The 26,552-nt window shown below is 40.1% G+C and overlaps 2 protein-coding genes across 3 annotated transcripts in view; one reads left to right on the top strand and one right to left on the bottom strand.

Annotated features, from left to right (window-relative positions):
• The window catches only part of ARHGAP6 (Rho GTPase activating protein 6), a 490,717-nt gene that overhangs the window by 324,348 nt on the left and 139,817 nt on the right, over positions 1-26,552 (top strand). Inside the window, exon 2 of one of the 2 annotated variants that reach the window (XM_060086692.1) lies at positions 1,176-1,250. The exons of the other annotated variant lie outside the window; for it this stretch is intronic. Within the exon in view, the coding sequence (XP_059942675.1) occupies positions 1,176-1,250 (75 nt within the window). The remainder of the gene's footprint in view (positions 1-1,175; positions 1,251-26,552) is intronic. 2 annotated transcript variants of the gene reach the window in all.
• AMELX (amelogenin X-linked) lies at positions 19,116-26,548 on the bottom strand. Its single transcript, XM_060087905.1, has 6 exons — positions 26,495-26,548; positions 24,020-24,067; positions 22,707-22,748; positions 22,599-22,643; positions 21,523-21,885; positions 19,116-19,121 (listed from the first exon to the last, which is right to left on the bottom strand). The coding sequence occupies exons 1-6, from the start codon at positions 26,546-26,548 to the stop codon at positions 19,116-19,118; spliced, it is 558 nt and encodes a 185-aa protein (XP_059943888.1).

Consider the following 26,552-nt stretch of genomic DNA (forward strand, 5'->3'; position numbering starts at 1 on the left):
ACAAGCAAGATGTAATAACGGATGGGATATTTAATGTGAAATAAGAGGGTGAGGGGAACTCTGGAGAAAGCAAATGACAAAAGCAAAGACAGAATCTGAAAAGTATGAGAGTGAGCAGTTCTGTTGAGCAGGGTGTGCAGGGTTTGCTGGGAAGAAGGGCAAGAGAAGGATTTGGAGGAATGGATTAGGGTCAGGTCATGGAAAGCCTGGGGTCTTGTGCCGAAAGGTCTCAACTGACTGAAGAACAGTGGAAGGGTTTTGAGCAGGGAAGGGCCACGTGAAGAGAGGAATGTCACAGCAGACCAGGCAGGAAAGCATCTCCAGCATCTGTTAAGCACTAATGCTGAATGCCCTAGAGGTGCCAAGGAAGACTGGGGAAAACCTGTGGGTGAGATAGAGACAAAGCAAGACCTGGTGAGATCCTCACCAAAGCTTGCCTTTGCTTTTTGGACAAGGGCACGGTTTATTACCACATTTATTTATTTGACATTGAAAACAGTGCTGGATGTCTTCTTGTTTTGTTTTTGTTTTTAACTTGAGCTCTTCTGTCATATTCTGGAATTTAGGTATCTTTCCCTAAAAGAGAAAAAACAGCCGCCTTTATCTCTTGAGCAAGCCAAGAAACCTCTTCCGGCTTTCGATTTTTATTTTCTTAACATTATCCACTTATAGCCTAAAACATAGTTGAGTTATGGGCTAAGGCACTTACCTTCCTATTCTTTCCATCTGGCCAAATGATTCATCCTTCCTCTCCAAGGTGAGAAATGCCTGTCCCTTTCATCCCATGTGTACATAGAGGCTAACAAAAGATATTTAACAAAGATGATTAATTTTACCGAAAAGATTGCTGATAAACTGCATTTCTGGACACTTAGTGAGCTTAACATCAATTAATAGTGTATGTTCTTCCTTTATGTGAAACATTATCTTGAATTTCTCAGAATTAAACCACAAATTTAAAAAGTGGACACTGATTTCTGTTGTATATTTTTCTAAAACAATACACGTAAGTCTAAATAAAGAGAAAAAAATAGCTTTCAAGTTTTATTTGCACAGGAATTTCCTGGAAAGTTTCTTGAAATGCAGATTCCTGGGCAGGAGTCCTCTTGTGGTTGATTTGGGGCTGGACTCCAGCTGGTCCATTTTGTTCATTACACACCATTATCTGATTACAGGGCGGGGGAACCACCAGCTTTCCAGGAGCCCACACAAGTGTCTACAAGCTGAAAAGGAAATTATTGGCTCCCAAGGTAATTATGTAAATTCTTAGCTATATATCTTAAAACATAGGATGTCAATTGCATTGACAGTGTTTTTAACAATCTTATCACACATGAAAGTGATTTATAATGTACATTTTTCTCTCCTAGCAAGTATTCCTGAAAATACACCATGATTCCTTAAAAGTAACTGCCAGACAAGAATGCTGTGAGTTACTCATTGCCAAATCATGTCAAAATCAAAATTATAAAAATTATTTACAAAATTAGGTGATAGGCCTCAAAAGTAAGCGCTTAAAAAAACAGTGTCCTGGGACTCAACTTTTGATTAAAAGCATCCCCAGGTGATTCCAATCACATTTGGAGAACCAAAGGTCTAAGTGGATGTTTCATACCGCCAAAGCATTCTTGTCTTCATCCAAACAGTTATCAAGTTGTCTCATCACCCACTAAGTGCAAGGCAACATGCTAGATGGTGAAAATACAGTTGTAAACAATATTATTGTTGTGAAGCCTCCAGACCAATGGGAGAGACAGTCGATAGACAAGTGGACAAGCATATGAAAGCAATTACAAACTGAGATAAGTGCTGAGAAGAAAAACAATGGAATGTTGAGATCGAGAAGCCAGGGAACATTGATTTCAGATTGGGAAGGTGGGGGAAGGCTTTACTGAGGGAGCGGGATTACACCGGGAGGGGGAGGGGTAAACTGGGACGAAGTGAGAGAGTGGCATGGACTTATATACACTACCAAATGTAAAATAGACAGCTAGTGGGAAGCAGCCGCATAGCACAGGGAGATCAGCTTGGTTCTTTGTGACCACCTAGAGGGGTGGGATAGGGAGGGTGGGAGGGAGACGCAAGAGGGAGGAGATATGGGGATATATGTATATGTATACCTGATTCACTTTGTTATAAAGCAGAAACTAACACACCATTGTCAAGCAATTATGCTCCAATAAAGATGTTAAAAATAAATAAAATAAAAACATGGACAAAAACAGAATAAAGAAGGAGGAGCCAGCCCTGTGAAAATTCCTGGGAAGAACAGTCCAGGCACTGGGAACAGCACGGGCAGAAACCTATGCAGCACCCAGCTTGTCTTGTTTATGAGTGTCAGGAGAGCAGGAGGAAAGAGAGAGGCATGATGGGGGAGGCCGAGGAGGTCAGCCCAGACCCTTTTGCACAGGGAAATCCTGTGCAGATGGACTTTATTTTAAGTGAAGTGAATTGACAGTCTTTGCCTGCTTGTTTGTTATTTTTAAAGCTTGGGTATGGCATGGTATTTTGTGTAGCAGTTGACCACTCAGCTCTGGACTCAGGCTTCTTGAGTGTGAATTCTGGCTTCGCCCCGTAGAGGTAGAGTGATCTTGGACATACTCCAGCCTCTCTTTGCTCAAGCCCTTACCTGTAAAATGGAAGTAATAATAGTACCTGCTTCAAAAAGATGTTTAACATATTTAATAAATACATGATAAGCATCATATATGTTTTGATAATGTGTATTTAAGGAGATCATTCTGGTTTCCTCTCTGGACAGTTAGTTGGGCAAGGACAAGAGTGGACATGGTTAGGTTGGTTAGAAGGCTGTTAAATTTGTTCAGGAGAAATGTGATGGAGGCTGGAGGTGGGATGGTGAAAGCAGAGTTGGAGAAGAGAGGTAGGATTCCTGATTTTTTTTGGAGGCAGACTTGACAGAACCTGGGAATGGATTAAATGTGGGACATGAAGTGAAGAAAAGAATTAAGAAAAACCATTTGGTTTCTGGCTCAACTAATTGGGTGCATAAAAATCATCATCTTCTTCATCATCAATCATCATCAATATCATCAACCTTTATTGAGCAGGTCTGCATGCCAGGCACTGAGATAAATGCTTTATAAACACCTCTTAAGATGTAGGAGGCTTAGGTACAAAGACGTTTGCCAGAAAGGAAAGTCAAGAGTTCAGCACTGGATAAATGAAGTTTGAGATGACCCTGAGATACCAGATGGAAGGGTCAAGAAGGCAGTTGGATAGTCGACTCTATAAAACTCAGAGATGACTGGTTTGCAGATAATGTTCACAAGCCATGAACTTTGCAATGGAATTCACCACAGTGTTCTTTTATGTAATGATTTGGGCTGTTACAGTAATGTTTTATTTCTTTTGGCCTACTCTTTTTTTTGAGTTCAGGACCTGCTTCCTAACAACCTTTGTGTCAATTGAATTTTCAGTCAGTTCTCCACAGTGTAAGATAATGCGTTTCATTAACATTTCTGATTCTGAATAGAACTCTACTGAGCTCAACTTGTCTAATCTGAAGTCCATATTCTCCATGAAACATTTCCTAGTTAAAACTCAAGGAAACTTTAGTTCAAGTTATGCTCTGAAATCAACAGAATGATATTAATTCATATGGGTATAGAAAATCATTTATTTACAGTGTTTAAATTGACAGTTGAACAGTTTTTCCAATCCCACACAGTTAGTGGCATAAGGTCTTGAGAAAGCATGAAACATTTTTTTATCAGCCTCATATTTCGGCAAGCTTGCCAAGCACAGTTCATTTTCCATAGAAATTCACAAACCTGAGCAGTGGCCAAATTTTCGGAGTCGCTGAATATAAGCCAGTGAATAAAATTGTTAAACCCTTTGATTTCCCCCCACATTTTTCCCTTAAAAAGTAACATAGCATGTGCCTCTGAGTTTTATTATTTGACATCTATTACCCACAGCACTCAAGTGTGTTTGAGAAAAAGCCTGTATGAACATTCCAGCACAGAATGAACACAGGCGGGGTCTGTTGGGAGCATTCATTTGCAGCCTTGCTTATCCCTCAGACGGGAAAGCCTCCTCCTTCCACCGACGTCCTTCAGGGGGCAATGGTACCAACTTGTAAAAATGAATAATTTTTAAAAAAATTAATTTTACTGAAGTACAGTTGATTACAGTGTGTTAGTTTCTACTGTACAGCAAAGTGATTCAGTTATACATATATATGCATTATTTTTCATATTCTTTTCCATTATGGCTTATCACATGATACTGAATATAGTTCCCTGTGCTATATAGTAGGACCTTGTTGTTTATCCATCCTATGTATAATAGTGTGCATCTGCTAATCCCAAACTCCCAATCTGTCCCTCCCCCTTGGTAACCACAAGTCTGTTCTCTATGTCTGTGAGTCTGCTTCTGTTTCAAAACTAAGTTCATTTGTGTCATATTTTAGATTCCACATATAAGTGATATCATATGATATTTGTCTTTCTCTTTCTGACTTATTTCCCTGAGTATGATCATCTCTAGGTCCATCCCTGTTGCTGCCAATGGCATTATTTCATTCTTTTTTATGGCTGAGTAGTATTCCATCATACATATGTACCACATCTTCTTTATCCATTCGTCTATCAATGAGCATTTAGGTTGCTTCCATGTCTTGGCTATTGTAAATAGCACTGCAGTGAACATTGGGGTGCATGTATCTTTTTGAATTCTGTTTTTTCTCCTGATATATGCCCAGGAGTGGGATTGCAGGATCATATGGTAACTCTATTTTTAGTTTTTTGAGGAACCTCCATACTGTTCTCCATAGTGGCTGCACCAATTTACACTCCTAGTAACAATGTAATGTAGGAGGTTCCCTTTTCTCCACATCCTTTCCAGCATTTATTATTTGTGGACTTTTTAATGATGGCCATTCTGACCAGTGTGAGGTGGCACCTCATTGTAGTTTTCATCTGCATAAAAATGAATAACTTTAAGGACTTTTAAAGGTTGAAAAACTTTCAGACAGATCCAGAATAGGCAAAAATTACATGCTGGTCCAAAATGTGATAAATTCCAGACACTATGCATGGTAACTGATTGGGGCCACTAGTGAACCTTTCTCTTAAGACTAGTCCTACTAACAGAATGCACTGACTCAAGCAAAATCTCGAGCATGGGACAGGATGGAACTAGTTATCATCAAGAAAACAATTTTCGTAGGCATTGGTACATTGTGCCCAAGAAGAGTTTGGAAAGATAAAGGATATGGAAAGAAATAATACTAATGAGTATCAATAATTAAAATGTGTCAGTAACTCTAAGGTAGTTCTCTTCGTGAATGATAAAATTATGTAAGAATGTTGGATTTCTTTAACCCAATGACCACTGTGGTAGTCTCGTCATTGAATTGCTTCCTTCACTGGCATCACCTGCTAATTTCATTTTTACTTATAATTGTAAAAATGCACAATAGCGCCTAGAGGCAATACCCTTATTTTTTAAATGCTCAAAAAAATAGCCCCTTTCCCTTCAAAAAAAAAAAAAAGGTGAAGGGTAACAAGGTACTACTGAATTTCAGCTATGAGAAAGTTACTTAGCTGTAAGGGGCCACTGTGCTTAAGTCACATGTCATCTATTTGGAGAGGGCAGCTACATGGGATACAGGAGCAACTGTAGGTTCAAAAGGACTCTCACAAATGGGAACCATGGGTGTGCTGGGAATGGAGTCACCACCCGGGAATGAAGGAGTCGGGGCGGAGAGGGGCCAAACCATGAAGCCGGAGCAGAATTCTTGTCAACAGTGGCCTAGAAATGAAGCTGAGGAGAAGGGTCCCGGTTTGCCAGGGGCCAGTAGTCACAGTTCCGTGCTTGGTGAAGCCCTCTCTCACCACGCCAAGCCACATAGGTGAATTTACAGGAGTGAGCGTGATCTCAGAAGAGCCCAGTGTGATCGGGGAAGGGTTGGGGCAAGGCAGTAAGAGTTAGCATTTCATGTTTTAATGGAACAGCTTTATTGAGGTATAATTCACATACCATACAATTCACTCATTTAAGGGGTGTAATTTAGCGGTATAGTCAGAGTTGTGCAACCATCACCACAGTCAATTTTAAAAGTTTCATCACCCCCGAAAGAAACCTTGTGCCCCTTAGTCATTACTGCCCCCAGTCCTCCCATCTGCCTCAGCCCCTGACAACCACTAATCTTTTGCCACTCTATGGATTTGCCTGTTCTGGACATTTCATGGAAATGGAATCATACAGTATGTAGTCTTTTGTGTCTGGCTTCTTACACTCAGCACAATGTTTTCAAGGTTCATCCACGTTGTAGCATGTATCAGTTCTTCCTTCCTTTTTATAGCTGAATAATTCCATTGTATGGATATGTCACATTTTGTTTCATTATTCATTGATTGATGGACATTTGGGTTGTTTCCACTTTGGGGCTATTATGAGTAATGCTGCTGTGAACAATTTTGCATACAAGTTTTTGTGTGGACAAATATTTTCAGTTCTCTTGGGCATATAACTAGGAGTGGAATTCTTGGGTCATATGGTAACTATATGTTTAACATTTTGAGAAACTAAGAACTGTTTTCCAAAGCATTTACATTCTAACCAGCATTGTATGAGAGTTCCAATTTCTCCACCTCCCCGCCAGCACTTCCTTTTATCCATCCTAGTGGGTGTAATGTAGTGTCTCATTGTGGTTTTGATTTGTATTCCCCTGAGAGCTAATGATGCTGAGCATATTTTCATGTGCTTCTTGGCCATTTGTATATTTCCTTCAGAGAAATGTCTATTCAGAGCCTTTGCCCATTTGAAAGTTGGGTTATTTGGGTTTTTTATTATTGAGTTGTAAGATTTGTTTATGTATTCTGGGCACAAGCCCCTTATCAGGTATATGAGTTAGCATTTAATTTACATGCATTCCCTCCGGCATTCGTACTGCATCTCTACCATTTACTTTAAACTGGTATACATCCATATAACCATGTACCTCAGTTTTGTAACTTTTAGAATTTTACCCCTAGTAAGTTCTCGGTGCCTCTCCACCTCATGTTGCAAAGGAGGCCTTTCAGAGCTGAGAGTTCCCCAGGGTGTCTGACTCAGAGGGTCACAGTGACCCCAGGCCTTCTCCCTCCCAGGGCCTCTAGCTGCACATTCCAGCCAGGGAGCCTTCCTGCCCTGCCCGGCTCCTCTAGCTCTCTGAGCAGTATCCCTGTCTCCAGGCTCCTTCTCTGTTCCCACACTGGCCAGGGACTCTGTGTGGGGAGGATGGGAAGTCAGTTCTGCCTGGAGCTGCTGCTACTGCTGAGATGTAAGGACCCTGGAGAGGTAAGAAGATACTGTGTGTACATTTCAGTCTCTGTGTGTTTGTGCCTTTTGCTTGAAACAAGGCAGGGCGCAAGCCAATAAGATATGGACGACTCATGGGGTCGTAATCCTGGAGCTGCATCAGGGGAAGGTAGACACAAGCAGGAAAGAATGAGGGAGCAGTTGCTTTGGAGGGGTTCACTCAGCTTGTTCCAGCACCAGAGTCTCTTTCAACTTCAAAGTTCAGATGGTTCAGATGACACTTAAGATGTCTCTGCCTGTTGCTTTAGGAGAAGGTTCAGAGCCTTCGAGCCAGGCTGATTGGAATGTTACATATCATTGCCAAGACACTCATATTTTTATTGAAAGCTTAAAGTGAATCTCAGTAAGGACCTGCCATTTCTTCTGCACCTTCCCTTTTGGCTGTTTTCTCAGTATTTAAAAAACTGATGCAATTTGACTTTAGCAATGCACATTGCCTTATATTGTTGCTGTCGCATGGGTCTTAGTGGCCTTCTACTGCAATATTTTTCTGAGACAGATAAAGAAACTGAGTGTAGGAGTGGATCCCATTGTGGCAGGGTCACCTGGCTAGTCCATGAGAGAACTGAGACTAATCATCATTGCTTTTGAGCTTCTCTTTGGGTCTGGATCATTGGGTACCATGTAATGACAAAAATTTGGGACAAGGGCACATCTTGCCCTTCCCCTCAGTATGATGGAGGATCAAGATCCTATGACATCTACAAGCAATATGGGTACCGGTGTGAAACCACAGAATGTGGTCTGACTCTTCCACGCAGCAAAGACAGATGATTGATGGAGAAAATCAGAAAGCCTTGGTTTTGCTGCTTGCAACCTCTCGTACAAACCTTATTTTTTGTGATTCCAGCTTTTTATGATTTCATAGAAAGACCTCAAGATTCATCTTTTCTTAGTATTAATTTAGAATATTACCAAAGTGTTCACAGAGCTTAGATACTTGCTGGTTTTATATAGCTACAAGTAAAGGTTTCTTTGAATCCTTCCTAAAGGAACAGAGGGTATCATAAGAAACATTAGCTTATTTGGTGAATGTTTTTAACACCCAGAAGGTGAAATCACAGGCTTTCCTGCAGGTCGGCCATCTCTTACCTTAAACTATGTGACCATGCTGCTTCAGTTCATTTGCAGATTTCTTCCTCTCTCTCTCTCTCTCTCTCTCTCTCTCTCTCTCTCTCTCTCTCTCTCTCTCTCTCTCGTGTGCACATTGCCACTATCCATATAAAGCAGTTTAAATATATATTAATTATTTAATTTGTTAAAAACTAAGTTACTTTTGGAGAAAATTTATTGCTCTTAAATCCCCATCATTTACAATCTGTTGAATGATTCCATTTTGAAAGAGGGCAAAGACTTAATACGGCGATTCTGATTATTTATAGTTATTAGCAACTATAAGAGAAATCTGCTTCAGGCTGCAGTGATTGCAGGTTCCTGGATACCTATCACTGTTCATCAGGAACATTTATTTCCTACCTGTGGGAAAATAAGCCACAAAGGCAGTAAATCCCCTTTCATTTTCCAACTCTCTTCAGAAATCTTGCTGATAGGAATTGCACATTTAAACAACGTTCAGTAAATACTTTTTAAAAATCCATCACTGTCTTTTTTTAAAAAAAGATTTTGAAGTTGCTCCCTTGTGCCTATTTTCAGATTAAGAACAAATTATTTGTGGAAACCAGGTTGAGCCCAAGTTCCTCATCGCAGGGTGAAAATTGGATTTTGTAAATCTTCCAAGCCCAGGTTTCTTACTGCATGCAGCTGTGCAAATTCGCAAATGTTTCCTTCTCTAGTCAGGACCCGGTGGAAGGAGCCAGTTTGGACTGCCACCTCGATAGCTAGCATTTGTGGACACTTCAGTGCAGGACGCTATTGAGATACTTGAACCTTTTCATATATTTTAATCTGGACATCAGATGCCGGGTAGAGAAAGTATGCCAGCCAATCAGTTCTGATTCAATGTCATGCTAAGAGTATATCAGCAGCCTTCCTATTCTGACCATTCTCGGCGAACTTCACAATGTCACTTGAAATGGTCTTTCCATATGTGTTGAACATGAGTTCAGTGCTCTTCCTGGGAAGGAAGATAATGTAGGGTCAAGGCTTGAATTTTCTAAGATGTCATTAGTTCCCACTGTAGCTGTCTCTGAACGAGTCAATGAAAGACAGCACCTTGCTGTTCCTATAGTGACTGGACTTGTGTCTGTTTGTTTTCAATCCATCTTTTGGAACCAAGGAAGGAGTGAAGGCTGGTCATGCTCAGGTTCACACCCACAGCTGGAATGGATGGGTTTCTCCTGGTTGCCATGGCAGTGCTGCCCTGGTGTGGTGGTACGTGTCCATATTTGCAGAGCTTTCCTCCCCATCTGTGGTGGTTGACCAAAACTGCAGAGGAGTTACTGGGTTAGGAGTTCTTTAGCTTTCTTTACAAAGAAAAGAAGGAGCTAAAATAAAATTCTAATTCTTTCTTTAGCTCCTTATTTTAGCTAAAATTCTAATTCTTTCTTTAGCTCCTTTAGCTCCTTATTACATCCTTGGGAGGTCAAATGGGCAGGAAAAATTAAGTGACAAAAGGAGACGAGCTTTATGACTCGGATCAAGTTGAATTTATATTTGCTGTCAGCAATAGATACAGGTTGTTTTAATTAGGATCCTAGAGGCAGATGACAAATTAGTTTACCTTTTAAATGGCACTCATCAAACATGAGACAGGATGTGCGTGTTTTAAGAAATGCCTCATTTCTTTTTCAAGTTTAAAGTTTAGACAAGTCCTCATCCTGTAAACTGGGGACAGAGACACCTTTTCCTCTATAAGGTTGTGAAAATTAAATGAGCTAATACATGTCATGTGCTTAGAACAGTGCCTAGAATATAACAAGAGCTCAGTAAATGCTCAATGTTATATGATCTTTACTTTTACATGACAGTGTGGTGGCTTTTTAATGCTAATGATGGTTCCTTGAGCAAATATTAACCACACCAACCAGTCTCCAGGTATTTTTCTAAATCTTCCTCAAGGGCTTTACCAGCTAGTGGGGAGACCAAAGTAGAAACAAGTAGTTGCTTGAAGTAGCAGCATGCCCAACATATTCTGGGAAGCCTCGAGGCCTGAGCGCTCCAGCCCGTGTGGGCCAACAAGAAAAAGTCCCTAGATGAGGTGGCATTGAGCTGAAGCTCGCGCGTACAGGGGCAGGGGAAGGGGGTTAATCTCACTTGGAAGTGTCTCGATTTTGGTATTTGAACAGATAGGATGTTCTGTGTCTTGGGTCCATCAAATATTGTAGATTGCCCGAGGTCTGCCCTCAATCAAAGTAGGTCTCCTCTACTTAAAGCACACTGCTTTATATTCTCCATGGTTGTCAGAGGTTTTCTGGTAATAATTTTGTGACAAAAACTTTATTATATTCATCAAATATTTGGAGAGTGATGGTTCTGAAAATCGTGAGAATCAAGGCATCTTAAATCCCTGCCCACTCTATGGACACAACTACTTATTTCTCATTACTCTGCCAAAGTCAAGTAAATCCTGAAACAGGACTCTTTCCAGACAAACTCAATGCGTTCTAATTCAGTAGTTACTCTAATGACTCACGGTTTGGTTATTTTTCTCCTCTTTATTACTCAGGTAATGCAACCACTATTATGTAACTTCAGAAGAAGCAAGTAACTATTCTAATTTCTGCAGAATGGCTTTGATTTAGAGACATCAGCTGATTTAACCCTGGAGTGACCATCTCTTCATCTTGCAAATCTTCTTTAATAGCCTGGTCACTCCCCAAGCTCTTTAGATTTTTCTGATGCAATGCGTACAAGAAGTGAAAAGCCCTTTGTATGAGATCCTATATCAAGTTTACTAACTTTAAGATGTGAGCTTTTGGTTTTTCTTTCTCAATGACGTTTTAAAAATGCACACGGACTCATACATTTGTTCAGAGTCTCATTCTTTCTGTATGTTAAGTTCTGAACACACAGTATGATTCAACATTGGCATTGTTTCCAGAGTAGGGTTTCTCAGCTTGAGCAGTGTTGACATTCAAGCCTGGATCATTCTTTGTTGTGGGGTCTGTCTTGTGCATTGGAGGATCAGAAGCATCCCTGGTCTCTCCGTACTAGATACCAATGGTACCACTTCAACCCCCATCCACACACAACCCCACTATGACTCCAGACATCGCCAGATGTCCCCTAGAAGGCACAGCCGCCTGGTTGAGAACCACTGCTCTAGTGAAAAACAGTTTGGTAGAGAAATCCCTAAAGTGGAATTAGCTGAGCTGTGACCAATGCCAGAGTGACAAGGGAAGGTTCAGAGTTGGAAGTCAGTATACACGGGGGCCAGGCCTTACCAAGCAGGTGAAAGGAAGACATTCAGAGAGAGGAGGTCTAATGCTTTGGCCTCCAGTGAGACTTGTGCAGTCCATGCCACCCTCCTGGTGGATTTACTCTCCTGCTACCCTTAGAGTGACCTTGGGGGTGGCGAAGAACAGCCTCGGGGGATGTCAGATAGGAGAATGCAGGGATCATGCAGTGTAGCAATCAGTAAGGGAGGTGTTCAGGTGGCTATATGTCAGAGAAGGCACATTGATACCTGACAGATGTGTTCGACTTTGGAGCCTTTGGCGTAGAAAACTTTCATGTTATTTCCAAATCCTGTATCATCCCTGCTTCCAACTGTGTAGTGTTCCCTTTGTGGGTCTACAGAGCCAGGAGAAGGCTCCCTTTCTGAATATAAGAGTGGTAGCCAACATTTAGTGAACTTGGAGGATCCAGAGATGGATGTTAGTATGACTTACAGATGAAGAAATTGAGGCACAGAGAGGCTAAGAGACTTGTCCAAGTTTCCACAGCAGGTAGGCAAAGGTCATGACTGTGAACCCAGACAGCTTGGCTGCTGAGCCTGCCCACCCCACTGGGAAGCCATCCTTGCCCTTGTGTGGACACTTCACTGACCCCAGAGCCCCCGCATTCCACAGACAAATTCGAAGCGTGGAAAATTCTTTGGAAAGGAAAACAAGATTTGGCTGTTCTGAGGAAGATATTTAACATTGTTGTGAATATTTTTGATTAATGAAAAGAAAATAAATGCTGGACCCTGGGCTATTTTTTGTTGACCATAGGGCATGTCATTTGCAAGGGGGCTTCACTGAGCTTGATTTTTTTTTGATGGATGATTCAGGTGTGATTTATCGAGGCAAATATTTTGGGACCTAAATGACCGTTTCTTTCCTCCCACCTCAACCCCTTCTCTCCTCACCACCCCCAGCCCTGTCTTATTCCTCAAGTATTATTTAGCTTCTCAGAAGAGTCAGGTGTTTCAGATGAAGCCAGGATGAATTCTTCCCAGCAGGGAAGTGTTTTTGAATAAGCCAATGACCCCTGCTGATAAGGCTCTAGACCAAATGGGGGCAAAGGGAATTAGAAGCCAAATCACAAAACAGTAAGTAAAAATTCTGATTAACAAAAATTGCACAACAAACATAGACGGATGGCTATTTTATTAAAGCAATATGGAACCCACCTAGAGGCCACTCTGTTCTGGTAATGTGGGAAATTGGTTGAAATCATTTTTCTCTTGTGATTTCCATGTTAAGCCATTCACAGTCGGATCTCTTTTTTAAAAAATTAATACAGTTCCTTGCTATTTTGTATTCTTTTTAAAGTCTTGGCCTTAAACTCGGTATTAGTATTTCTCGCAAGCGTTTTCTACTAAGGGGCACACTTCAGATTTAGGGGAAAAGTCAGTGTTTTCATTTTGTGTTGAGTTGGGAGAGGAAGTGGTCAATTTGACATTGCTTGTAAATAAAGTGAGCAACTTGACCTTTTTCTCTTGATAGAATTTCGTATTGAAAGAAGTATAATGTGCCTTGGTGATGATAACGAATACAATAGCCATACAGTCTCTCAGTCTCTAAATGATTAGAGTGGAGAGAAGTTTTATTTAAAATTTCATATGTCTCCACATATGTCCTTTTACTGCAGGTAAACTCACTTGGCATGTATGCGTGTATGTGTGTGTGTGTGTATGTGTATGCACCCATTTGTCCTATGTTGTGCTGTTGGTTTGAACCACAAAATAGAAAAGAATGTAAATATTTTCCAACGCTTACAGGCAGTCAGCCACCCTCAGGGATGGACAAAAGTTTGTTAGTTTTTTCTTTTATCTTTCCATCAGCTTACACTTTGGCCTGTTTCCAGTGAAGCCCTAGGTCAAGGGCAGCCCCCGCCTCGTACCGCCAGTGTGGACGTGGCTGGTAGCGGTCTGAAAATAAATGACCATTTCTTTGGAACTAAATTAGTGTCTCTTACAAGCAGAAAAATTAATTTAGTGGAACTCTGGATTTGTCTATTTTAAAAGAAAACTAGAGGGGAAACCATTTTGGAGTGTGTGATTCGACCTGACAAAGAGAAGGGCGCTTCTACAGTTCTTCGAAAATTCCCGTACAAGATCGTGATTCCTGGAATGCTTGGAAAGTGGCTTGAGATGTTCAGTTTTAACCAGCAAATCTGTTCTGTTTCATCTTTTGTTTAAAGTCTTGGTATTCGTGAGAGTTGCTTTTCTACTTCAGGAAGCAGTGTATAGAGCAGTGCTGTCTAGTAAAACTCTCGGTGGTGACAGAAATGTTCTGTATCTGTATCTGTTCTGTATCTGTTCTGTATCTGTTCACTAGCCCCATGTGGCCTTTTAGCACTTAAAATGTGTCCAGTGTGACTGAGGAACTGAATTTTAAATTTTATTTCATTTTAATTTTTAAAAATTTGAATAGCCGCGTGAGGATCCATACTGAACGGTGCAAGTGTAGAGCATAATTGCCAGTCGGTGTATGTCTCTGATTTTAAATATTCCATTATATTATCACCCTACATACCTAAATTTTGATTTGGAAAATGTGACAACTATTACTGTCTCTAAGTGAAGATTACCTCCAGGTAATCCTTTGATTCCCATCCTCAATGCATGCTAATTGTACATTTTTTATATTATAGTAACACTTCACACTTTTTTTCTAATTTTGCTGCTGCACAGCCTTGTTAAAAGCCTGTTGCCTTCCAAACAGCTCATCATCCGAGAGCCATATATCTGGCAATGAGTAATAAGCATTACTCATTAATTTAAATAAGTAGGATTCCAACCTTGAGTTTTCTTTCAAATTGTTTTCAATTTAATAAAACCAAACTTCACCTAAAAGAAAAAAAAGATAGGTGGTTATGAAAATGCAGCCTGGAAATTAGCTTGTTAGATTGCATTTTCCTTTGCCTTTTCTAATAAGTGAACTGTGTGCATTTTCTGGTTAATTGGAGTTGTTATTGATTGAGGTTGAGCTCTTCAGATGATTCAGACCCAAGGTAACTAAGCATAGGAGAGAAAAATGTACATTATAGCTAGTTGAAGCCCAAAAGTAAAATTAGATAATGAACTAATTTTAAGTCAACAATAGTTCAGGTATTATTTGAATCAAAAGAGAACCCATTTAATTTGGAAAGTCACCACAAGCCCCCTCTCTTTAAGGGTTTAGGGCTTAGACATTGAGTTTTCTCTTTGACCTGCCTGCTCTTTGAATGCAGTTAATCTTTGATAGAATTTCAGCAGGAGCTGACTTGATGGTCATTTCTATTTTATTTTATTTTTGTTGTTTCTAATTCTTTTTCCTTAACTTTATAAGGCTCATATCTTCTTTGCTGTTTGACTGTATTGTTCGTTTTTGTTCCTGCTAAAGCCAGTTGCCCCTTTCCCTTCCCCTTTCTTTGGTCCAAATATTCCTCCAAAAAAATCAAGTACATATGAACTGATTTCCGCTTGGAATTTACCTTCAGGGGGCCCACCAAGATCAAAACTCACATCAAAGGGAACTGAAGGAAGGAGGTGTGTCTGGATTAAAGCAGAAGAAAGGGAAAACAAACTTTAAAGAAATTAAATTTTTCCTGATTACAGAAGTAATTTATGTTTTTTGTAGAAAAATTGGACCTTCATACAAACAGATGTATCTTCCTCCTAGTTTCTTTCTATGCACATTTATGTATGTGTGTTTAAATTATTTACATGTTATGGTGATGTGTAATAGTCACATATGATATAGTCTTGGTCTTAAATTTTACTTTATCACATTTTCTCCACTAAAAAATTTTCTTCTAGAGCATCCTTTTTATCACAGAATTCCTTCAGATACATATAGGAAAATTTATGTGAGGTCCAGTTTCTCCCTGTTATACATAATGCTGTAATCAACATCTTTGAACATATCTTTCCGTGCATTTTGATGACTCTCTAGGGGTAGTTCCTAGACATGTATTTGCACCCTGGAAAAAATTATGCATATTGAAGTCTCACTAGCAAGCAGTGAATGATAGCAGAGCAGATTTCAAATGTGTTAGTGACATGGGAGTGGTTATGGTGAGATGAGGATTTCCTTGAGGTGGTCTCTACTCAACTTCATCTGTGTCTTTTAGCTTCATTTCAAAGTCATAGCACAGCTTGTTAAATAATATACTTTTGCTTTTTTATGGATTTAAGAAGTCTTTATGTATAAGTTTGGGTTTATTAGTGCATTTATGATCAGTATTGCTATTTATTTCAACCAGTACTTTGAGTCTTGGTGTTTAGTATCTAGTGATTTTTCTTCCATATTTGATTCAGAAACGTACAGCATTGGGTGGCTGACTAAGCGTGAGTTTTAATTAATTAGAAATGCTCTTTTTATTCAATTTTTATCAGCTTTGTTACACTATGTAGTGATAGCCACATACATCTACATGTATTTTGTCCGTTGCAGCCATCTGCCACAGTTAGGCAATCAGGAAATAAAATAGTCTCAGAGTGACTGTGGAACTTCCAGAATAACAATCCAAAGGTCAACATACTTTATTTTGTTAGGAAGAATATATATACATAGTAAGCTACATATTAGAAGATGTAAATATACATTAACAAAAAGAAGAAGGGATAGCCAGGAGCAGAAAGGAATGGTTAGAAAGACAAAGCAATATAGGGCAATTTAAAACAGGCATAACAGCATTATTACCTCTGAATTTCCAAGACAACACACTTCACTGATGGGTGTCCATAAGTCTCATTCTGGGCCATCAAACAGATGCTATGTTGTGATTAATATGCCCGTCCATTATAGAAGACTACGATGAAGATGATTATGTTAAAACACGTGTTTGGGCATTTAATACACAGGTTTCAGTTTCTTTTAAAATTAACTTACGCAGTACATCTCCTACCACAGTGAGTAGTCTTCAGAGTCCAAAACCTGACATTTTCCCTGTAATTCAAAAAATGATTTGAGTATATATATATGCATATATATAATTTGAAATATTATAAAAGGAGAATTATTTTGTCCATGGCTTTCCTAAATAGAGAATCCTCTTAGAGCAGAAAAATTGAAAGCAACTCCAGTCTGACTCCGAAGTTTGTGTTCTTTCCAGTATCACACATAGTCTTCAAGTAACATCATTCCTTACACCCTTAAAATGTTTCTCAGTAGGAGTAAACATAATGGCAACATTTTCGTGAGCTGTGGAAGGCAGAGTATGATGGAGGCGTATATTTTGGAGAATACACCAGGATATATATTTCTATCTATCTTCCTATCGGATTGTTTTTTTCAGGAAAGTCATTGACAAAATAATTCTCCTTAGTCCTGGCCATAGAATCTTTACATTGTTGGAAGAGAAAGTTTGCTGGCATATCATAAATGATAGGGGTCCTGATATTGATGTCATGACCCACTAATCAATTGTGACCCACAATTGAAAGACACTAGCATAGAAATAGAGTGTATCATTCATCTAGAGATAGATGGTTCCAAGGTTGGTTAATTCAGGGACACGATGATGCCACCAGTGACCTAGGGGCTTTCTGCCTTGCCACTTGCCCCTCCTGGTCACAAGATGGCAGACACAACTCTAGGCATCACATCCTCAAACAAATAGATCCAAAGACGGACAGCACTTTTTCCTAGCATGTATGTATACATTTTAAATTAGAGGGTAATTCTTTTCCCCAGAAGCTCCTCCTCTCCTACTAGACTTCCCTTTTGGCCTCATTCATTGTTTAATTTCCACCACAACCAATCGCTAAAATCAGTCACTAGCAAGGGAAATAGATGCCACATTTGGTATGGATATGATATGCTATGGTAACTGGAGGAGTGAACATTCGTTCTGTGGGACAGGGGAGGGGGCTCCTCTCTCCTGAGTTTGTGGAAGGCCCGATGCTCGGATTAATTCCAGCACAGCCAACAAGGAAGGAGTGGTGAGGAAAGCTGTTGGACACCTAGCTAACGATGTCTGCCACATTTGTCAGGGCATTTTGACGATACTTCTGTCATAGTGTTAATATTATTATGCCTTCTCTTATCATTATCTGTGAGCTTATTTATCTCTTTGGTAGATTCTAGATTCCTTAAGGATGGGGACTTACCATTTTTATCAGGACATGGAATAGTGCCTTGCCCTAAAAGGTGATTAATAAATATTTACTAAATTGATTAGAATTGGCCTATGCCAATTGATTAAAAGCTTTCCTACTTTTTTATTGACTCTAAATTCTTTAAAATCAAGTTATTTGTTTGAATATCAACACCCTCCCAGTAAAGTTATGTTTATTCATTCCAGAAAATGACTAAGGGGTCTTAATCATAAAGGTATTGGAATAAAGTTACTGTGGGTACTGTGTAATATAAACCCTAAAAAGACTGTTTACAATTCTGTTTGGGTGTAGGAGGAAAAAAGGATTCAAATATAAATATAAGTGGGAAAGAAAACTTGTATTGAGTCCATTTTATGCATCTGTTAACATTTTGAAGACTATACAGTAGAATTTATCATCTTGAAGATTATGAAGTGAAAGAAATGACTTGTGTATAAAATCACTGTGATTCTCTATTTAAAGCTCCATTTCATAGAAGTTTTCTTAGGAAAACTACCTCAATAATTTAAAATTCAGTACATTATTATTCGTACCACATAATTTCATCAAAAAATCACTTCCAGTAGAATGAGATCACAAGACCAGAGTTTGGTTACTAATGTGGTGTGAAGTGTAAAGCCAGCGTTCCAAGTTTTAATTTGTTTTGTAATAGAAATATTTCTCAAAATCTTCTCTTTTTTTTTTTTTTTTTTTTTTTTTGCGGTACACGGGCCTCTCACTGTTGTGGCCTCTCCTGTTGCGGAGCACAGGCTCCGGACGCGCAGGCTCAGTGGCCACGGCTCACGGGCCCAGCCGCTCCGCAGCATGTGGGATCTTCCCGGACCGGGTCACGAACCCGCGTCCCCTGCATTGGCAGGCGGACTCTCAACCACTGCGCCACCAGGGAAGCCCAAAATCTTATCTTTTTTAATGTAAAGAATTCTTCGGATAAACTTCCCTTCTTTTGGTTCAGGTTCAGTGAATATACGTGTTCATAATTTTTCACGTTATCAACTATTACAACTACAGTATAAACTTCTGTTTTTTAAAAGATTTGAGATGGTGTAATTTTAATTTTCTCCAAAAAGAAATATAGTCCTCATTTGCCTGCAGAATGGTCAATTTGTAGGTGTAAATGAGCAGTTCCTATCTTATTCAAGAAGAGCCATTTATTATATCTTCTTTCAAGTGACGTGAAATTTTAAGTTTAATTCAACACAAAGACATGAATGGTTTTTAAAACATTTTATTGTTTGCTAATGGTAATTTTCAGTTACAGAATTTGCTAAGTGATGGTAGGAACAAATCGTTGTGTTCTTGTGTCATTCTGAAAGCAACTGGAATACCTACTTCAGTTCTCTTCTCATTTTCTGATCTTTTAATCCTGGGGGGAAAAAAAGCAAAAAGAGCAAGTAAAACAATTTACAAATATTCCTAGTGAGTATCATGTACAGTCACACATATGGCTTCAGTTTTGCCACAACAATATTACAGCCATTGAAGTTGAACTCTATAATTTTCAAACTTTCTTTGTTATCTCATTGTCTTTAGATAAGAGGTGTCCAGGATGGAGGCCCCTGCCTTCAGAACACTTAAAACTATTATTCAATAATAAAATAACAATTGCTGCCTTTTGTTGACTACTTTCTGCATGCCTGGCGCTGAACTCATCACTTTATTTTATTTTCCATAAGACAACTCTAAGAAGCTATCACTATTTATATTCTAATTTTATTTTATTATTTTTTTAACATCTTTATTGGCGTATAATTGCTTTACAATGGTGTGTTAGTTTCTGCTTTATAACAAAGTGAATCAGCTATACATATACATATATCCCCATATCTCCTCCCTCTTGCGTGTCCCTCCCACCCTCCCTATCGCATCCCTCTAGGTGGTCACAAAGCACCCAGCTGATCTCCCTGTGCTATGCGGCTGCTTCCCACTAGCTATCTACCTTACATTTAGTAGTGTATATATGTCCATGCCTCTCTCTCACTTTGTCACAGCTTACCCTTCCCCCTCCCCATATCCTCAAGTCCATGCTCTATGTCTGCATCTTTATTCCCGTCTTACCCCTAGGTTCTTCAGAACCTTTTTTTTTTTTTAGATTCCATATATATGTGTTAGCATACGGTATTTGTTTTTCTCTTTCTGACTTACTTCACTCTGTATGACAGACTGTAGGTCCATCCACCTCACTACAAATAGCTCAGTTTCGTTTCTTTTTATGGCTGAGTAATATTCCATTGTATATATGTGCCACATCTTCTTTATCCATTCATCTGTCGATGGACACTTAGGTTGCTTCCATGTCCTGGCTATTGTAAATAGAGCTGCAATGAACATTGTGGTACATGTCTCTTTTTGAATTATGGTTTTCTCAGGGAATATGCCCAGTAATGGGATTGCTGGGTCGTATGGTAGTTCTATTTTTAGCTTTTTAGGGAACCTCCATGCTGTTCTCCATAGTGGCTGTATCAATTTACATTCCCACCAACAGTGCAAGAGGGTTCCCTTTTCTCCACACCCTCTCCAGCATTTATTGTTATACTCTAATTTCACATGGGAGTTTTAAAGAGTTCAAACTACCTACCCAAAGTCACCTTTCCATAAATAGCTGTGGCAAGGTTTATAAAGTTCATGGCCTTAACTATTAATAAAGAGATAAATAAATGCATTTTCTAGACAAAGAGGGAACATGTACCTTAGAGTAGAATAATCAACTATTGGCATCAGCTTATTTGGGATACAATCAGTTTTCAAATATGCTCTGTATTCTCCACAAATATGCCCATAATTTTGAAGCCATATATAACATATAATTTTATTGGAAAACTATGGTATTTGTTCTTAGACAGAGGCTTGAAAATTATCTGATTTAGTTGCTTTCTCTCATTTTAAAGAAGGGAAAACACCCATAAATTTGAAGTGACTTGTGCAATACCATCTCCTCTTTGGGTGCAAAGCCGGAACAGGAGCCCAGATATCCTGGCTCCCCATCCAGGTCATTTCTACCTCACTCCTCACTTTCTCAGTAGAAGATCATCGATAGCATTTATAACTTGGAATTACATTTGAATTCATACATGCAGTAGAATTTATAATCTCATATACACAGAAGTAAGGGTTTATATATACGGATAAGGGTCACTTATTTTATTGACTATTTCCCACTTATTTCGAAGAGCTTTCTGTAATGAAAGGATATTTTGTGCTTAATTGTGAAGACTTCTTGCTAAAAGCTTAACCTATAGAATCCCAGCACTGAAAAAGGAATCTAGCAATGTGTCTAGTTTAGCTTCCTCCAGGTTGGTTTAAAAACCACTTTAGACAAGTAATTTTCTTTTAGGTTTTTGAAGAGATTTCCCACCTACCTGTTCAAATATTTGCATGCCCTCACTGTCAAAAATTACCCTTTTTAAAAATCTTCAGTGCAATTCTAGCCTATTCTTGATGGTCAAACCTTTGAAAGATAAAGAGAACTAATATTCCCTTATAGAGTTGTCCTTAAAATTAACAGATTTCAATAATATATATTATGGTAGGAATTCAAAGTAATTATAGAATTTAAACCCACTGTGAAAGCTACGGTCTTAATTACTAAGCCATGTAGATAAACTCATTTATAATAGAAACTTACAGTACAGTCTTGGACTCATAGAATCATCGAACTGTTGCTACTGAAACTTTAGGCCTTGGATTGTGTGGGAATTGAGAACTCTGGGGGCTAGTCTCGCTTTCCCATTTTCATGGGTGTTGCAGAGACTTCACAGTGTACTCACCACTTCCTCCCGCTTGGTCTTGTCTGTTGCGGGCCAAGCCTCCAGAGGCAGGTCAGGAAGCATGGGGGGCAGGGGCTGCATGGGGAACATCGGAGGCAGAGGCGGCTGGGACAGCAGGGGCGGGTGAGGCTGCGGCTGGATGGGCTGCTGGGCGGGCACAGGGAGGTGTGGCTGGTGGGGTTGGCTTGGAGTCATGGAGTGCTGGCCAGGAAGTGGCATCATGGTATGCTGGGGGACCGCGGGCTGCTGGGCTGGCACCACGGGGAAGTGGTGATGAGGCTGCAGAGCAGCCTGCTGGGATACCACGGGGATGATTTGGTGGTGCGGCCAGCCAGCCATGGGTTCGTAAGCGTAGGACGGGTACTGGAGAGAAACAGAGAGGCGGGTTCACCATCAGCTCCATTGACATCGGTCACCTACAAATGGGCACTTGCCATCTACCTCTACAAGGAGTAAATTATGAGCCACTGCAGCTTCTGACCTTCAACACCCCCTGCAAGAAGTTCAGGGCGGAGGTCAGCAATGAGCCGCTCTGTGCTCTGGGAAAAACTGGCAGAACAGGTTTTCAGATGGTGAGCTATTTTCAGGAGACAATTTTATGAGCCCAGTTCTTCAGTCTCCTCACATCTAGTCGTGACTTGCAGCAACCTTCTGCAAAAACTATGTGCTCGATTGCATGTACTCCTCCTTCACCAAAATCACATATATACTGACCTTCCCCCTACCTCTTTGGAGCAGTTTCTCAGAGCCATTTGAAATGTGTCTCCTGGGCTATAGTTCTCACCTTGTTCCAAATAAAAATGAACTCACAACACTCATGTTCTGCTTTTTTTTTTTCAGTCAACACTTCCAGCTGGAGAAGTAGCAATGTTTTCTTTGCCATTGTGACAATATTAACGCTTATTCATTTTTTCCTGTGCAAGAACTTCCAACTGTGTATACGGATATGACCCTGTACAAACTAGATTTCCCATTAGTGTCTATATGTGGCATAGTATGTTACCTCACTTAAAAGGGAATTGAAATGCATGCTTGATATTTTCAGGGAATGAAGAACAAAAAAAAAATCTACATACCGGGTGTCTTATTATGTTCTGGTACCACTTCAGAGGGGTAAGCACCTTAGGAGAAAGAGACATTAGAATACATTTGTTTTAATTTAGTTACATGAAACATACACTCACTGATGCAGTCCCGTCAATACGGACAACCTGAAAATATGAGCTCTATCGAATAAAGGATAAGATAAACATTTGTCAGGTGCTCCCTATGTGTGAGGCTCTACCTTACATCCATGACACACATTTTTCATGTTTTCCCACATACTCTGAGGCAAGTATCATCACCCTCACTTTCACAGACAAGGTCATGGAGAGTTAAAGGGGCTCACTGAGCTTGACAGAGGTTACAAAAGTAGTAAATCTGTTTAATTCCCCGGCTCCTGCTGCTCTTTGCAAGAGAAAAACAAAATGGAAAATTAATGTCCTACAACATTAACTATATACTTTTTTGATTTGATGTCACACTGAAAAAGATAAAGGAGGCAGAAACACTGTCCCTCATCCTAGAAACACAGGTTTTCAGGTCAAATATGTCAACCTGTTAAGGTTTAACAGAAAATCTTGCCTCGAATTTTTTTTGACACTTCTCCTCAGTTTGTATGAGTAAACAAACTCGTGGATTGTCGTTTGAACCTATGAAAGAAGGAAGAGTTTCCTTCCTTTCTAAACATTATGTATTCAGTTCACGTCAGGCCCGGGGACTCCTTCGTGTAAAACATTTGGTATCAATACAACGGACAATTCTTAACCTTGTTCAAGTTATACTTAACAAAGCACCTTTTATACTGCTTAATTATTTTGCTCCCCAAACAACATTTTGAAGTGTGGGTATTATTCTCATTTCCCTTTTCCAGATGAGGAAGCTAAAGTTCTAGAGAGAGAAAATGATTTGCCCAAGGTCACATGCTTAGTATGGGGCTGAGGAGGGCCTCACACCCGATTTCCAGAAATCTCATATGCTTTCCATTGCTCTACAGAATGTCTCACAGACCGCTTGGTCACTAATATTTCAGTAAAGACAAATGAGGGAGACGCATAGAGTTGAACATCTTAGAAGCAGGAGTTTTCCAGCTGGAAAGGATCTTAAATAACATCTTACCTGATTCCCCATGTTTTACAGGCTGGGATAGAACAAAGCTGTTCAGCCAGAGTTCATTTCTGCCCTACTATGCAGTCCCCCTGAGTGGTAGTTCATGATGGATAAATTTTATAGCCATATAAGAGGAGAAACTGAGTCAGAGAGGCCAGGTAGGAGTGTTCTGGGGCAATGCAGGCTTGAGGTGACCCATCAGGGCTTAAACCAGGAAGCTGGTAGTGAGAACTGAAAAAGTGGGACTGAGAAACATCTTGAATGAAGAATCAACACACTGTTCTTTACAGAGCCCAGGGCATCGTTAACTCAAACAATGGTCAAAAGTAGTAAAGAGAAAAATTACCTCATAGCTGAAGTTGATATAACCAGGGTGCCCAGGATGAGGTGGTAGCTTTTATAGGGAGGGGGAGAGGAGAAGAAAAAGAATGAGGGAGAGGGAGAGAAAGAAGGAGAGAGAGAGAGAGAGAGAGAGAGGAAGAGATTAAGTCAATATGCAATTTTCACATTAAGACAGACTGAAGCTACTTTAAAAAAATCTATATAGTGCAGAATATATTTGAGGTCTACTTTTAGTTTGAACATGTACGCTGTGTAGGAGAGGAACCCTCTTATTTTAAAGAGATCCAGAACAACTAAATGACCTGGGAGCAGAAACCAGCACACATTTATCCTCCAGTGATCTCCAGACACCCCTCCAGCCATGTTGTCAATTAATCCTACTCTATCCCACCCATCATTTCTTTTCTTGATGAAACTGCCGACTAAAAATATATTCACAATCTAAAAGTTGAGAGTTCTGTTGTATTCGGCAGAAATGTTTAGGACGTCAAGCCCAGGAGACAGCATCTCAAGTCACCCTGAGAAAACTGCTCTGAGGAGGCGAGGGGGAGCCAGGATATATAGAAGTTTTGTAACAAAGGGCAGGTAGTCTGAACGTCCAAAGATGATTGTTAATTAACGAAAACCAGATACCTCCAGTTAAGGAATTTAGCGCTTTTCTATGTATGGGAAGATGCAGGAGTCTGGGCTCACTGAAATGCTTCCTTTGATCTGCACCTCGGCTATCTGGGGCCAGTATCCTGTGTTTTCATATCCTGAGTTTGCTCAGGGCTCACCGCAGGGAGCGGCTGCAGTCTGATGGCTGCTAGATGGCAGGTATTCTTCCCTTCCTGACTTCCCTCAGGGCTCACCAGCTCACCATGGTGGTGGCTGCAGTCCCTGAGGATTGTGACATCCTTTGTTTACTGATATGGCAGGCAGTATTCCATTTCTCAAGACTCACTCCATGTTGGGAAGAATGATATGTTTCTCTTACACAATTACAAAATACCAGCAAGAAGAGAATTGTCTCACAAACCTTCCCTTCTAGATCAGGAGGTGGATAAGTGCTTAAGTACCAACAGGTTACTCATAATTGGCATGCAAAGTAAATAGCACATCAGCAACAACAAAACAACTAAGTGTGAACTATCGATGAATGTGAAAACAAGATGGGTGTGGTAAAGTGGAAACATTATAAATCCCATGGAAAATGAAAGAGTTGATTTATGAAGTTTTGGCCCACTCTTTTTATTATTCTGTCAATGTTTCTATGGCAGAAAAATTTTAAAGCTCAAAATAAAGAACAATCTGAATAATTATCTAAACCAGGACTCTCTGTCTTTTCACAAGTGAAGGCCAAGTGATTGATACCTGCACTGTGGAATTCTGGTTGGCCCTGGAGTGTGGGAGAGGGAGAGGAGAGAGAATCATGCAGATCATCCCCCCGCAGGCAGCGAGTTGATTAAGGCTCTATTCTCTTGAAATGCTCATATTTCATAAGAGGATTTATTCCTCTCATCTGAATGTGAATTATTTTAGTTGTACTTAACTGCCTTTCCTCTATCTTCTTGATATAAGCCCTCAGAGAATTGGGGTGTTGAACTGAGGAGTGGAAAAGGGACTGAATTTGTAATGCAGGGGCCCTCCGGGGACTAGGAATTGCTACAATGTAGGATTTCAGGAAGGCAGAGCACAGAATCTTGGTCTTATGGGTGAGAGAGGAAGAGAGGAAGTAGATATTCAAGCTTTGCTGGCTTCTGGTTGTATCAACTGCTCTTTAGGCCACCGAAAAGCAGATGGATCCTGCCTTGCCTGCATGTGACCTAACCTCTTCTGTGTCTGTGTTTAGAGAGAATTGGTCAGACTTCCTGGTCCTTGGTACATTTGAATGTAAAATAGATCCATATGTATTGAGCATAGGTTGGATTCCAGACAACCACACGGAAGTCATGTGCCTAACAGGTGCACCCAAAAAGATGAGGCCTCTCAGAACAGAGAGGTGGGTCAAGAAAGGAATTCCTAACACAAAATCTTACCCTCTGAAGGACAACGGCAGTGGAGTTTAGAGAGCACGAAAATATTTGGAGCTTGTGAGAAATTGGGTTTTAGAGAAAACTGACATTTTTGTAATATTCGCCTTAGGCCGATTAAGTACTTTCTCTGGAGGCCTTTCAAGGGTCGCTTCCAAAAGTTTCCTCCATCTAGAGATGGGTGATGTTATTTACAAGCTGAGTGTTCCATTAGAATCTCCTGGGGTGCTTGTGAAAATGCAGAGTCCTGGTCCCCACCCCAGCTGTACTGAATCGGAATCTTTGGCATCTGGGAATCCATTTTTTTTTCTTACAAGTTCTTCATAGTGTTTCTTAAACACAGAGACATTTGAGGATATCTGATCTTGTACTGTTTTAAACCCTAACGTTTACCAACTGTGGGGCAGACTTTTATTTCCAAGCTTATGAAATTGGACATTGACTTATGAAGGGGGTGTTTTACTCACGGGCATAGAGAAGGCTGCTCCCAGGAGGCAGGCAAACAAAATCCAGGTCCCCATTTCT

This window comes from Mesoplodon densirostris, chromosome X (assembly GCF_025265405.1).
Source record: "Mesoplodon densirostris isolate mMesDen1 chromosome X, mMesDen1 primary haplotype, whole genome shotgun sequence".
NCBI lineage: Eukaryota > Metazoa > Chordata > Mammalia > Artiodactyla > Ziphiidae > Mesoplodon > Mesoplodon densirostris.